General features: G+C 45.0%; 1 protein-coding gene across 1 annotated transcript in view; it reads right to left on the bottom strand.

The window, feature by feature from the left end:
• The window catches only part of LOC128710098 (transcription factor collier), a 45,689-nt gene that overhangs the window by 27,443 nt on the left and 1,985 nt on the right, over nucleotides 1–16,261 (bottom strand). The window contains exons 2-5 of the mRNA XM_053805137.1: nucleotides 10,537–10,690; nucleotides 10,360–10,423; nucleotides 8,215–8,270; nucleotides 120–193 (exon numbers count right to left, since the gene is read on the bottom strand). Of these exons, the coding sequence (XP_053661112.1) occupies nucleotides 120–193; nucleotides 8,215–8,270; nucleotides 10,360–10,423; nucleotides 10,537–10,690 (348 nt within the window). The remainder of the gene's footprint in view (nucleotides 1–119; nucleotides 194–8,214; nucleotides 8,271–10,359; nucleotides 10,424–10,536; nucleotides 10,691–16,261) is intronic.

Here is a 16,261-nt window from a genome sequence, read left to right as displayed (position 1 = left end):
ACGGCAATCGGATTACACTGTGGCAGCTGCTGTCACGAGTTTCTCCATTCTTCCAACAGCAGCTTGCACTCGATGGTGAAAGAAGTGAACCCATAAAACTATTGCTCTATATCACTCACCTGCACATGACCTCGTGCGTCAACAGTACTCGGCACATCTCCGGGTTCTTGTCCTGGCCTTCGTACACGATCGCCTGTAAAGAAAGAACAGTTGGAAGAAGGTGTTAGCCAAACGCAGATAGAGAGGGAAACACACGGTATCAAACTGCACAACCGATTAGAATCGATAGTAAATGGCCACATAAACAGCTTCTTTATTGTGGAGCAATTGAAATGCTGGTAGCTGACATGGTGTCATCCTGTTGCACGTAAGGTCCTCCCTGTTGCGGTCGGTGTTTATATGTGGCATTCGTGCGGTCATTTGTTGAACAACCTGCTAAACCCCTTCCCAACGTACGTGGTCGTGGAGCTACTGAACATTACCGGTGTCCTTGTTCTTTTGGACGACTCTTTTTCTCCGCTTCTTTCGGCGGTCAACCAACGGTGCTGTATTTGCCAACCATTAATAATACTGTCAACTGGAGCATTTATTACAGCTTACCAGGAAGGTGTACTAGAGATAGAGGGAAAACATCACAGCACAGCAAAAACACCGAACGAGACAAACAGAGCCACCGAAAAGAAAGTAGGAAAACAAAAAGAACCTCAATCCAGTGGCAAAACGGAACCGAGCGCGATTACAGTGTGCGGCCCGGTCTCCAATGCTCGGTGACTCGGTGTTTGAAGACAAACACGACACGTGGCCGGGACGACGTTTTTCGGTAGCGTCCATACTGTCCGTTCATGTGCAATAATATCTACGGCAAATAGTGGTTTGGTCTAGAAAGCGCCAAGGGGAAACTGCGGGGTTTGGTGTTTGGTGGGAAGGAACTGTCTGCGCTGCCGCGCTATTTGCGTTGTGGCCGGTTGCTATGCATGTACGGGTGGGCATGAAAAATTCAGCTGATAAACAATGCGAAATAAACTCAACATTGGCACGCTACAGCAAGTTAAAGTGTTGCTCTATGTGGAACCGGACCGTTTGGAAGAATTATTCGTTTGCTAACATTATCTGAAGGGATAGCGCGCAAGGTTACATTATTCTTTTCCTTGAACTCTCGAGAGTAGATACACTGGAAAAGCGATAGAAGTAGGACTCATGGCACAAAAAGGTTATGAAATTATTGGTAAAGATGATGAAAAATAGAACGACAGGGATCATACAAATGTTCCACCCCAAAGCATATTGTTTAATTCAAGATATTTATAAAAGTGACGACTCTTCGAATTGCAAAGATTTATAAAAAAACACCAAGTCTTTCTTGATCTCTTGATCACGAACGCTTTTAAATAAACATTAAAAGAAGCGGTCATTTTGAATCTCGTTAGAAGATTATCGAGTGCATATGTAACATCATTTATCATTGAATTGCGAGGGAACATCCATTTCCAATCCAATCCAAAGAAACTATCTCTAGTCTTCGTTTGTTGGGCGGGAGCTGATCGCTTCATCTTTGCGTTATTTTCCCATGGTTGCTAGTTTGATAAGGTTTACCGAAATGCTATGGAAAGACCATATTTACTACCTTGGCTTGCACCATAAGTTGCACTTCGTAAAACCTAAGCCACGTGTCTAGTTCAATCTTCCATACGCTCTCTTTCTCCCAATATCTCTCCTTCTTGCGCACGAAAGCAAACGGGAAGTGATTGTGTAAAGTTTAATCACTTCCCGAAGTTTTGAAGGCCACCGGTACGGTACGGCTACAAGGGCAGGCATTGCCTCATCATCAGTCTGATTACTTCCCGAGCCCCGAGCGCTGATGTTCCGATTATCGATGGCACGCGACTCACGGCTGGCCACCCGGGGGTCGTGCCACGTGGCAGCTTGTTGGCTTAGGTTTCTGGCCCATATGTCTTACTTATTAGTAAACCGGGATCGAAAAACCACGTGTTGGCACGCTTCCTTCAAGAAGAAGCCAATTCTTCAGCAGGAAAACAACGACAACAAAACACACACGCATACCGAAGGCAAAACAAATACAATTAAGTTTTCTCGACACGGGTTTCCTTCCTGTGCGTAAGGGAACCACATTTAAATACCGTAACGAATGCGCCCTCCCGAACAACAGTGATGTTTTGTTTGCGGAAGTATAATTCACCACTATTAGCGTGTGTTACTGTTTCCCCCATTTTCAGTTCGATGTAATGAAATCGATAGTTTGTCCATTTGATGGATTATTCTCAAGCACGAACGATTAATCTATACTTCTTGTGTGTTGCACTTTTGGGAGTGCATATTTTATATAACTGCTGCGCATGAAGCACTAACTCGCGGATTAGCCAAGTCACAGTCACCCCGGGCAGAGCACTCAGCATAATGCATTCAATTTATCTAATAACACACACAAGCGCACGCAGTACAAAATCCATCCATCAGCTTATGGATGGATGGATGTAAAAACAGTGTACAACTCATAATAAAACGCCATCGCTGTAATCAGTGTTCGGCGGGTTACCTCTTCTTGACACTTTTATTTGCCGAAACACACACACACAAACAAAACAGACTTTGGACACAGAACACGGATTGGTTTGGTGGATCGGTTCTGGTTCACGATACCCATGCCTGTCTGGCGGTGTAAAAACGGCCCCAACAACGCGCAGCCAGGACGGATAAACGGTTCTCCCGAGAGAATGATTTGAATTGTAAACAACAGCAACGTCGCGTGGTGTGGAGGCGGCAGCAAAAAATCAGCAAAAGCCGTACAGCACACACAGAGGCTTTAACTGAAATTTTTAACAGGAAGTTTAAACGAGGACACGGTGGAGGAGAAAAACAACGGCGACTGTGATCCGTGCACAGATAGTGTCGGTGTTTGGGGCACACGGAGCGAATAGCTTCACAATCAGTAACGATCCAACGTGCATGTAGAACGAGTGGAGCGGGCAAAAAACACACATCATCAGCCATTTTTTCCTCTCGATGCAGTCGAAAAAAAAAACCATTTGCAACGGCATCCGCACCGCACGTTCGAACAACTCCATTTCACTCTACATGCTACTGCATGTGTGTTTTGCATTCTTTTGAAGCAATCCTTCAGTGCGCCACTTGCGCTGCACGGTTGTGGTTGTGGTTGGCGAATGTCGTTTGCAAAAATTAACAGGCGAATCGACGGTGATTTGTGTGCACAATGTGTTAATTTGTGTCAATTTAGAACGTTTGTTGGTTGGTTTTAGTACTTGTTGTCGAGCTCGGTTTGGAGCGTTTCGTGCATGTGGTCAGCGGGAAAATTTGTTTGATAGTCGGGCGTGATTGCAACTAATCGCCGAGCTAACATTATTCAAGTTATGTTATCAGTTTTTTCCATTTTCTCTAATTTTCTATCAACATTTCTTACTTGTTGGATAACTTTACTAGTGTGCTCTCGTTACAATTTCCATTTTTTTTTTCATTCGGTTATTAATCAAATTCTTTTCTTCGTCCTCGCGGTACAAAACAATGGACCCGTGTGCTTTACAACGAGATAAATATTTCAACCATAATCGAGTGCACTTTTATTTACCGTAAAATACTTCCGCCTATTCCTCACTCCAAACAGGAAAACTCTCCAACTCCAGGCCGTGATTTAATCCGATGTTCATTCTCCATTTCTTGTTCCACTTTTCAGCTCCAGCTCTGATACAGCGAGATTCAATAATTCGCTTCTATACCGTTCGTCATTTTTGAATCGTCTGTCGGCGAAACATTTACTTTTAGTTTTTATATTCTTCGAACGAGTGAACGATCCTTGGTACGGGTAACGTTCCGTATGGTCTCAAATCTGTTGACCCTGTGAAGAATGGACCGTCAAGAGTATCTTCCCCAGAAAACAGTGAAGCCAGAGCCAGAGCGAAGGAAAAAAAACAAACCCCGAAACAAAACCTGAAGCCGTTCCAGTTGAAAAGCGAAACCTGCTCGGAACACACACAAAAAAAGGAACCCCCCCGAAAACAGTTTGACACCGGCCAAAGAGCAAAGTGAAGCGTTTACCGGGTTGGAAAAATGCCGTTATGGAATGATGAAAAACTGCCGACTCGAACTCCGCAACACATGGTGGAAAAGGCGGTGGATCAAATGCACGGTGGATGGATTTCGGCATTTGGCCCAGCTGAAATGTCGCGCACCGACTACGGCTGGCCACCAGATAACGGAATGGATGCTGACGGGATACACAAGGGCGCGGCATGCATTATAAAGTAGCTGCCCGTGCAGCAAAACATCACGCCCTTCCGTTTGGCCTTCCGGCACACCGACCATCAAGGTGTGTTTTTATTGTTTTCTCTTCTGGTCTGGTCATCCACTTTGTTACAGTTTATCGTCCGGCGAAGATGTTCCTGCTTTTTTTTGCGGGAGGCATCTTTTACCTTTTGCTTTTCGATCTCGTGGAAGAGATTGGTGGCAGGAATTTACCGATTGACCGCGATTTTTATTGATGACGGATCAAAACTGGTGGATGTGAAACTAAGATAAAGTGGAGTACTTTAGGCGTTTCGGTCCCTGTTCCTTTGACAGATGTCCTCTATTATATAATGGGTGAATAAATGTATTCTTCATCTCATCTTCCCAACAAATCTCTCACAAAGTTCGCTCTGATTCGAAGCTATCCGATGCCTTAAACTAAATACTGGACACGTTTTCTGCACGACACTTGTCCACTTGATATCCCCTTGATGTGCCTAACCAGCTCAACAAGCAACTTAATCATCGTGAGAGCTGCTCCACTGCGACACGCCATCGTCTTTATCCACTTATCGCCACATTTGAATAGTTGGGAGAAGTTTTTACCAGCAAACCCAACAAAAAAAACCCACCCAAAACTAAGGGTAGAACGATTTACGGAAACGCCCAATCGTTTTAAAATTTTGACCCACACAAAAGCATCCACGTGCCACAGACGTGCAACGTGTCGGCCAGAAGTGTCGGATTAAAGTTTTCGGAAATAAAAAACCAACGCACGCGATAAAGTACCGCCGATAAGACGTTGGCCGTACGAACGTGCGCGAAGTTCGAAGTGATTCAAATACGGCGATAAGCATCAAACCCCTTTGCTGTAAACGGACGGAGCGGATTTTTCTCCTGCTTCCGTATGGCTTGTAGTTGCAACAATCCCGCTGATGTGCGCTCCCGTTTGTTTTAGCCAACGTTTAGCGCATTCAAGTGCAATCGGTCGCTCCCTCCGGTTTTGATGCGTCAAAACGTAACCCCGGTATGTGCCTGGTAGGCATAGCGCCCGGACCAAACCCCTAAAGAAGGGGTGAATCAAATTACCATTTTACCAGTTGATGATGCTTCGAGCCGATATCGTGGCAGCGGTAGCGGCGGTATCGAATATCCTATTAAATTATATTATTTTGTAGCTAGAGTCCTGCTGTTGCGCTACATTTACGCCAGCGAATTGGCCTGCAATCGGCCCGACACCCATCGGGCGTATTGGTGGAATTGCGCAAAACTCCGAGCCCTTGCGAGAGGGGTTCCACGGCTGATGACGGTTGCTCATTTGATGCGCAAAAGGGAATGGAAAGTTTTTATTTTCCAGCCTTTCAATCGAAAGGAAACATGGACGCTCGAGTGCTCGTTAGGTGGGACAGTATGGGAACTGGTAGCAGCTATTGAGCAGCCACATCGTTAGATCATTAATTCCAATTACAATTGTGTACTCTTGCGCGTGCTTATAGTGTTCGCCCACAACAGAAGCACCGACCCAGCTGGGTCGGTGATGATGATGCCGTTGATGACCAACCTCAAGGTCGCATCCTTGAGGAAGTCCCTCGAAATTAGCCAAGCTAGACGTGCTCCCGTACACCATCCAATTCATCGCATTTATCTGCAGCACTTTATCTATCACCCTTCAGGCGATCGTCCCATTGCTGAGTCGTCCGTTTGCGCTGCATGAGCGAAGATTAGATCCCAATTTATTATTCCCCCTCAGCCATGCTGTCTGGTGTTACGTTTCCATCAGTCTCGCCAATGTATTTCCTTTCTCGTCTCTATCCTCCATTTGGACCAAAATTTGGAAAGCTGTCATAATTTCCGGCCCATCCAACCGAACCCAGGGTATCAGTTTTCTCCCGTTGCCTGAAAGGTAGGCAACGCACCGCACACCACTGTCTGGACACCCCACAAAACCCATTAAAAATCGGTCACCGACGGGTTCGGGTGGTTATCCAGCTGGATTAGCCGGCGGATCAGTGGTTGTAAGCCGGGGCTAATAGATTTTAGGACAGCGGGATTTGTTCCCCGAACCATTCGAGTCTAAACCGAAACGCTCACCCAAAAGCACTGGGCCACGTTTGGACGAGGACGATGATGAGGTTCATAAATATTCGAGCCGAAGAAAATGGCCAGATTGTTTACGCGTGCACCTTACGGAAGGTTCAAGGTTTCTAGGCATTTTTTATCGTTTGTTGTTCTTTCCCCGGATTTACAATGTACTTTCGTACAAGAAAGGGGCAGTGCACCAGTCACTAAGGTACGGTAAGTAGAGTTTAATTGATTTACAGATGTTCGATTATGCACCCTGCGAGCATGTGCGGCCATGGTGGTATCAATTTTCCTACATATGGGAGGGATTTGGATGGTTACTGGGCTTTGTAGCTTGCTGGAAAGGTCGTCCAGTTGTAATGGATGTTTTGGTTTACGTTGGATTAGCCGTTGGATGAGACGATACGGTAACGAGGGGTTAGTTCTAACGAGGGTACCAGAGGGTATAAGACAAGATGTTTGTTATGAAAGAACGCTTTTGTATATTTTTCTGATTGATATGGTGGGAATAAAACATATATGGCCTCTCTTTAGTTTTAAAACTCGCATCCTCTCATGTTTGATAACTTTCCCTTTGTAATGATTTATGATCAAAAACATCCACCCAAAATCTGTCACCGGTAGCCACGAAGAATTAGCGTCTACGAGAACACTCTCAGCCACTGCGCCAAATTGCTACCATATGGACAATCGTGTAGCGCTACCGAGACTCACCAACGACAACTGTCAAACTTGCTGCTCGGTTCTCCATTTCAGGATACCATTTATCATTCGCCGATTGTCGACTTCATTAAGAAAGCGTACGGCGAAATATAATGAACTACTGGTTGATCCCATTCCACAAACGCCCGAACCTCGTTGCAAAGTGCATTCCAATCAAAACATCCATTGTTAGCCATGGCCTGGAAGCACTTGACACAAGGCACCGCACTAAACCCTACCAACCGAGCCGGGTTTGTTACACTCTGTGTGTGTCGCTCCCCCAGCAACAATCATCCGTTTTTCGGCGCTAGGAATTGTATCAAATGAGGCGTTAATTTTTGATTTGATTCACTAGCTAACACACCAAAAGCCTGCCACAACAACTGTCGCCTACTTCGAGCGCGGCCAGGGGCCGACATATGGGCAGCAGCAGTAGCAGGAATGACTGCATTACTCTGCCAGTCGTCTTAACCCTCCGGCACTGTCAAACATGTTCCGGACGATTCGGGGTCCGATGCACGGCACGATCGTTAGCGGACGAAAGCGGGGTGCCGGAGCGAATGATGGATGGACACACACACACAGACAGTGGCAAAATGCAAGGATCAGAAGGGAGCACGCATCGAGAGGATGAAGTTGTTAGTTTTATATCGGTAAAACGGAACTCGGTACGGAAATCAGGATATTGATAGTCTTGCACCGTGCCGACCTTTTTCCGAGCGTGGAAGTAAATTGTTTAGAAAAGTGTAAATAATTGACTTGCCCCTGGACGGGGCACGTTCACGTAGCCATGGCGGCATTAAGTATTGAAGCAGAGAAAGTGCAGCTGGAGTGTTCTTCTCGATGCACTTCGCAGTTAAAACAATGCAACGGTTACCAGAGGCCAGCAATAGTTATCGGAATGGATAGCGAGCTGTCTGTTTCAATTATTCACCAGGTTACTCGTTTTCTTCCCGGGTGCACACTAACCACCAGAAGAGCACGGCCACTTCATCCCCCGCCTGTTGACAGTTTTATGGAGTCGGGCTGGTTCTAAACTTTGCTAAATCGCCATTCTCATTGCACTAAGATCGTTAGATTCTATGAGCTCTACAGGCACTACCAACACCCCAGAACGACCTTACGGACTTGATAGATATTGGGTTCTTGGATATAGCATTTCCATGGACTTACCTGTTTCGTTACCGAGTCGATCAGCCGCACGAAGATGTCCTGTTCCTGGCGAGCACCTAGAAATGGGAAAAATAAGAAACAATAATCAGAAAAACCACGTCAAATACGTCCAACAAGAATGCCGGAACATAATCAAAACCAAGCTCGATTTGATTCCGCTCCGTACCCTACCGGACCGATCGCACACTCACGGCACTATAAAGTGGTTCAAAATTTAATAACACTCCTACTGGAGAAGCAACGCCCAGTGTTGGATCCTTCCTGTAATAAGATTTAGTCGTGCTGTTCAATAATTGAAAACACCATAAAGCAAACAGAACCTCCACGATGACCCGGGGTAACTATTCAAATGCTGCTAGCCGCACGGGTCCCACAGGAATCCGCCCCGCGTGTGAACTCTCGGACGTTCTTGGCTTTGCTGTAGCAAAAACACTTAATTTTAATTGGATAAATTAAGGAGATAAAAAAGTTGTTCCTTTTGCCACCGGGACCGGGTAAAGTTTGACCAGATCCCGTCCGACTGCAACAAGAGGTGTGTCAGCTATTGTTTCCGGGTGGCCCGAAATCTTATTTGTTTATCGAGCGGGTGTGTGGAGTTGGAGGATTACGAATGGGATGTGAGTCTTTTTACGTGTTTCTAAACTCGTCTTACCAAAGGCGAGTGTTGGTTGGTTTGCAGGGAAGAAGTCGTTTGCTGCTGGACACTCCAGAAATTGTTTTGCACATGGAGGGAGTGATTTAATTTGGTTCCTTCGAACTGAAGTTACCCGTACGATAATATCGCACCGTGAAGGAAACCCATTTTCTTGGGGTTTTACGCCCGAGGACACTTTGGTACACTGCGCGCAAAGGATACACCTCGCTTAGCGGACATTGTGTGTGCGGTTGTGTGCGAGGAGTAATTGTTTGTTTGATTTATTATAAACAAAAACAAAACGACCCATCGACTGCAACCCATTCGTTCAACTAGTCTCCATAAAGCTTACGCGTAATCTGCAACAGAGAGGCAACAGACAGAGGTATTGTTAAAGTGGCCATTGGTCATTATGCTCCCCGTCACCTGCTCGAGATTGAACTTAAACAATAGCCCTAGGGAACGGTGTGGAAGTCCAAACGGTTGGGTAGTTTATCTGTCTAGCCAGGAGTGATAGAGAGTTATGAAAAATTGGGCAAAATAAGAATGATCCACGCAAATAATGCATGTTTTATGGAAAGAGCTGAACTGCTTGTGAGTAATGTTGACTGAAGGTTTGCAAAACTAATTGCATACCTTACAGGGGTCGGGACCCAATACAAAACATGGCAAGAATATTATTTATTGTTAATTTAAATCTGCAAGACGAGATCGCAAATTCTTTACTTTCAACGACACCAACTATCTCCTTCGGATATTATGACGTAGCTTCGCGGTCTAAGGAGAACTGGTAAAAAAATCCATCTCGTGCCGAATCCACCGATAAACACAAGTAGTTCGTCAAGTTAACATTCCTCTACACGTTGTTAACAGTTTTTGTTGAATTTCCTATCCTACCTCGCAAAGTTAACAATGTGCAAACATACACCCGTGAGTGCTACGGAGGTGCGGGTAGCCACATGAATTATGCAATTATGCTAAACCAAGCGTATCAGTTCTTCAGTTCTGTTGGATCATTCCGTCGTCCCACGTGTGTTATATCCGTATGCCAGAGCAGCAGAACAGATTATGGGACGTTTGTTTGTGTGTCCTTTTTTGTCTCCAAAAAAGTATTTTTTTTTTCTCGGTTATGCTTTTATCAACTTCTGAGCGCATTAACCGAATGAAAGAAAAAAGTACAATCCCTTTTTATTCTTGTTCGGTCTTTGATTAAACCAGCGAGTAAATGATTATAAACAGCTTTTCCAGGTGTGTGCTAAAACATATGCTAATTTGTTGCGCCATCCCCCAAAGCAGCGGGGGAAGGATTGTGGACGGATGGCGGGTGCGGCACCATTTGCATAAATTATGCAACATGTCCTGTTTGCACATCCACACATTCCACCACTCCCTCGCCACTACAGGGCGATCGCTAAACGAGCCGTGTGTGCTAATTAAAACTTTACCTACTTCGGAAGGATCCTCTGGGAACCGGCGAATACGTTTGATGCCGGATACTTCCGGGTACTTACCATTAGCGTACAGCAGCTGCAACCGGTACTGGATACCGTTGTTCGTCTTCTGACCGTCCGGTTCCTGCAGTTAGAAAGCGTACGGACGGGAAACGTTAGTGAGCTACCGTGGCTTCCGGGCAGAAGGACACGGAGCTGGATGCGACTGTTGCGCGTCTTCGAACGGTAAACCCTTACCTGATCCTTCTCGATGAAGCCGATGAAAGCGGTCCGCTCGATTTCGATGGGCTGACCGGCCCGATCGTACAGGGCAACCACGAAGTGGAAGAAGTTTGACTTTCGCAGATTGCTTGGCGGCTGCTTCTCGAAGTGCGCTCGTCCAATGCCCAAGCTGTTGCGGGAGGAAACGAGTGGAAGAGAACGGGGAATAAGATTTGAAAGCCGGTATCGGTAGTGTGTTGGACATATGCAGGCTAGTTTTCGGTCGCCAAACCGAACGGCACCGTAGCAAGTCGCTAAAATATACCCACGAACCGGAACGACTTCGACTGGAGAGCTGTAAAATTTAATTGAACCGTACCGTGCTGGTTCTCGCCCGGTGACCGGGGCGAGAATTTCGGTTTCCCACACCGATATCGAAATGCGTCTCTGCTGCGATACATCGGTGCAAGCGGTTCGCCGTTATGATAACCGGCGCCTGCAGGGCAGCGCAAACCGTACCCGCAAACGTGTGAGTAGTGTCGGTCGTTTAGCCTTTGCTTCGGGTATTCGGGAGAAGCTTGACGATATTAAATTTATGATAACTGTTCTCTGCTTAGGCGGCGCTTAGTTGGGCTGTTCAGAACTCTTGTTCAGCAATTAAGAAACGAGCTGAACGGTAGCGTTCCACCGAACCGTGCGCTTATAACCGTGGAATTCTAACGACAGCACACCGTCAACAGCCTCTGGGGGCTGTGAAATGTCTTTATCAGCAAGAATCGCACCCGCTCTACTCGTGGTGCTGGATGTCCTGAAGCAAGAGTCAATAGAGCAACATTACCTATTTATAGCTCCGTTCGGTTTATTTACTTTTTTTGCTTGTTATATCTCTCTATCTCTCTCTCCCGGCAAACTCCCATTCAACACGATTAAAAACCGCGTAAATCGTGTGCAAAGTTACACTAGTTTCACTCACTTCCCGGGACAGTGATAGTTCTGGTTCGGGCCACAAAACCACATCCAACCAACACCCGGACTAAAACCATGCATCACCAACAATGTGTTCATCCCGTTCCAGCTTCCTCTCGTCATTAGTGCCGGTCATCGGGCACCGGGCACACCATTAGCATTGCAAAGCAGTACAAATTTATTCCACTTCCCGTACAGCCAATAAAATTTCATCGAAATATTGATAATACCCCTGCGGGCGGACGGTCTTATAGTGTTGGAGGGGGGGAAGCGATAGAGGTTCGGACATAAATTGGCATTGGCAAGTGCTACAACAGAGCGCCGTGGATACGGCGCAGAGACATACGAACAGTGGGTGCGGTTTTGGACAGTTATTACCGTACTTCCGTACTTGCAGTTCGATTTGAATTGCTCGTGGATTATGCTGTGGTGAGTGTGCTACCCCCCCGGGGCTCAGCTCGTCTATCTGGGGGAGCGAAAATTGTGATGCACAGCTGGGTTCGGATGGTGGGGATCGGTTTTTTTTGCGGGGAAAAACTGCATCCAAATGCATCCAAAGCGACCGTGCAGGTGTTGATTGAGGTCGGTACCGCTTGGTTGCGATGTACTCGCGCGCGTAGATTGCATGTTTGGTAGTTGGGAAACCAAATAATTCAAGCGCTTAAATGGACGATAAAGGTCTAATTGCTTGTGCAGTTTTGCTTTATTTACAACCGATGTGAATCTTTATGGCGAGCGTAGCGTTACAATTGACCGTACAAACGGCAGCCTTTAAAATTGTTCGACTGATACTTGTCAAATTATGGATCGTACGCTATCTGTGTACTCGAAGATAACATATTTTGTCTTACAAAAAACCACGGAATAATCTGGATGTTTTCTCAGAATTTACACTGGTATAGGACGGATGCAGGCGCCATGTTTTGACACGAAAAATGACACCGTCAGGGTGCAAGGTCCGTTTGTCTTGTTAGATTTTCCTACCACAAGCTTGTTGTTGTTGGTGGTTTTTACTGCGTTGGTTCTGGTTGCATCACTGCACTCTAACGTGCTTTCCGAAAACATCTGGACATTGGGTGAGTTCGCCGGAACCCAACGACGCTACGGATCACGTACAGACGACACTAGTGGGAGAGGATAATAAACAAAATATGACCCTCTACCCATCGGTTCGCTGGTTCGCTTACCGAACGACTGCAGGACCCCGTAACGGAATCGTTCTTTCAGCCTCGTTGGTGAATTAGCCCGAAATTAGCCTTTAGCCAAGTCTGTGTTCTGTGACCCAAGTACTTCCCACTCGTTGCCGTGTGAGCTGATCCGCACCGAATGCGTAGACCGAATGAAGGTTGTTCGATTAGAGTGAACAAAGCGTTGCGATCCCCTTGAAGGCTCTCGTAGTCAAAACCGACCGCCCGTTCGGTACGACTGTGACCAATTTAAATTGGTTACTAATCAAATTTATCGGTTTGATAAATTGTGTGACGCTGGGCTTTAGTTTTATGGTACCGAGAGATCCTTCCTCTTCTGGAGCATCTTGTTTCCAATCGACGTTATCTCCAATAGTTTTGGTGGCTGGCAGAAGGGAGTCATAATAATACATGAGTGGGAAAAGATGGTCCAAGCCCATGTACTTTTTGTCTGCTCTCATTTGACATCCTTCGTTTTAGAATTGCGCACCACATTCAGTTGTGTGTTGGGATTGAACTGGACAACGTCCTGATCAAAAATCACAAATGAAAGTGAAAGCCATAAAGCATCCCCGAATGTCTTTTCGAATCTACGTCTGTCCAGCTAGAATTCTGATAAAAAAAAAGTCCACTTTATTGAACCCATCGAAAAAGGGGTTCAAAATGGAACTAGTTCGGACACTGTCGGTGAATAATTGAATTACGATGCTCAGTTGTTCGGAGATGGTACAACGCACTCGGCAGTCAGCAATGTTGTCACACTAGTCGGTGGAAGAGCATGTCGAAAAAAGTATGTTTTCAATACCCAAATACTGGCGGGGCACATGAAGACAAGTTGCACGACGATATTCATACGGAACTCGCTGGGGAACCATCCGAAAAAGACGAACGTGCAATAATTCACCCGATGGTTGTGCTCGGGATGGTTTGAGGTTTTTGAGGCGGTACGGGCAAGATGTATGATCGAATGACATACTGCCCGGTTCTGACAAATGTTCTACCGTCTCTTGAATGAAGTATGTAGAAAATCCAGCACAAAAAAGACATCCTTCTAAATTGAGCCACCTTTTAAACAACTGTAAATGTTCTCCTGTCATCTAGGTGACATAATGTTTTCCCTGTTGGAGTTGTCGGTCGGTTTTAGCAATTGGATATGAAATATTCAATTCCACGCGGACAACTAGCCGATTCCGTTCCATATTAAACAATGCCAAGCTTTAACCAACCACAGAAAAAAAGGCATCCACCACTAACCCATTCGTTTAAGGGGCGCCACCATTCGGTGGTCATTTGGTTTAATTTTAATTACTCGCGACATTAATTGAACCACCGATTGACAGATCAGCGAACGATCATCGACTGTGCGCCGTGGCAAAATTAATCCCATCGGCGACGATGGCACCGTTCACGCTGTATTTCATCGTTGGCTTTTGGTGATTAAGCCCGATAAAGTGATAATTTTATCCCACGACCACACTTGCGATAGATATGATTTGATGATACCAAGCGTAAAGTGGGAAGGGAATGCCAATGGGAGCGGTATACCCAAACAAATTATGGCCAATTGGTTATGGTCATTCGGTTGGTGATGTTCAAAATTAAATACTCACTGTACGCGCGGTTTCTGACACTTTCGCGGTGGTTTAATCCGATTATGCTCATGATGGGTGAAATCGGATTCGATTAGTGTGCGATTTAAATCGATTGGCAGCATCGCCCTGGAAGTAGGATTTCCTTCTTTTTCTATGTTATTGTTTTTCCGAAGCTGCATTATGGTTGAAATTGATTACATTTGATTCGACCGGAACGTGAGCATGAGTTTATTAGAGTTAATTAATTCATGTGCTATCGCATATCATCGCGTATTTCAAACTTTAAGTTAGTTTGTTCCACAAACTGGCTTGTTGGAATAGAACAAAAAATACAGTTTATATTTTTATACTTTTTCTTAAGTTTCTTCTTATTCTACTTATTCTTTTCTTCGATTTGAAAGAAACTCTTATGACAACTTCAACGACGTCATCAAACAAATACAATCGTGTGAAGAACTATGAAAATCGATATAAGTCGACATTAATGTTGAATGGAGTGGCACCGTCTGAAAGATGTTGAAATTAAGATCTAAGTACACACATAACATTGAAACAAACGAGATCAGAGATGAATACGAACAGAAGAATGATAAGAACAAATCAGCAAACTGGCTAACACCGAATCGAACATTGAAATGAGCTGCATGTTTGGATTCGATGAAAATTAATTTCCTCGTCCACTCAATGACTTTCTTTTGCGTTCAAATGACACAATCGATGTCAATAAGGTTCGTTTGCGGTGGCTGTGGTAAACCAACGAAGTTTACCTATTTACCGTCAAGCATCATTAACCGACACTTGATGAAACCATAAAACCCTGACGCCCGGTACAAACAGCCATTGGGAAACCACATTTGGCGAGTGGGTCGTACTATGTACAACGTTTGCTGAGGCTGTGTTTAGCGCTGGCCACCGTAAAACTATCGTAGCTCTGTCGGCCATATCAGACACAACAGCTCGTCCTGTACGTGCCGGCTGGAAGTAGGATTAATTGAATTTGAATTTAACCTCATCATTATATACGGATCGTCTCCACTCGGCACTCGGAACCACATAGTATCCGGCTCGGGATGCTTCGTTGATGTTGCTATCAGCACGGACACATCACGAGAGCTGGTGCAAATCCGGTGCGATGAACGATGTTAATCGTTTTCCCCCGTTCCGCATCGCGTACCGGTGGCGTCATCACTCGGCACAGATGAGTTCACGGCGGGTGGCTTTCATCGGTGAACAAGTTTCTGACAACTCCCACAACATAAGCATGCTGAGTGTTGGACGGGATAGAGATCGAACCACTTTTGAAAAAAAAAAGACTACGAACATCCCCGAAAAACGAATACTCTCGGGTTTTGGTTTTTTCATGGGGAAAGTTTTATGTGCCAAATTATGCTCGTTTGACAGCTTTTGTTTCGAAGCTGATGATGGACTGAATTTGGAAGAGTTCGGGCGGTGTTTTGTGTGATGACGTTTGAATTGATTATTCAATAATGATGGTTGCAATGCGGTTGTGTGGATTATCTTTTAATTGTAGATCAATTTGAAAGGTTTTAATATATTGTTATGTTTTGTATATCATCGTAATGTAATGCTCATGTAAAATGAAAATAATCCATCAATAACTGACTTAAAAAGCTGATGATAATGATAACACCATGACAGTATCTATAGTATCTATAACCTTTTCTTGCTCTATTATAGCGAACATGTGTTTTTTTTCATGTGCGAGTAATTAACTAAATAACAAAAGTAGGTAGCATCTTATCGCCCATCACGCTTCCCACCAACTTATTTATCCAATGATTTAGCATCAAAACAAAAGCCTCGTAAACCTGATAAAAATTTGATATTTTTGGTACAATGTGACCAAAGTAAATGAAGCAACGAAACCAAAGAAGGATATGGCAAAAGGATAAAAATAAATTAGTACGTAACACGCGTGCTAGCAGTGGAGAAACATATTTTAGGATAAGCTAATAGAGGACACATCGCAACATGCAATGTTTAATTATGTAGCGG

Source organism: Anopheles marshallii, chromosome 2 (genome assembly GCF_943734725.1).
Source record: "Anopheles marshallii chromosome 2, idAnoMarsDA_429_01, whole genome shotgun sequence".
NCBI lineage: Eukaryota > Metazoa > Arthropoda > Insecta > Diptera > Culicidae > Anopheles > Anopheles marshallii.
The sequence above is the reverse complement of the archived record's forward strand: the minus strand, read 5'-3'. Positions and strand labels throughout refer to the sequence as shown.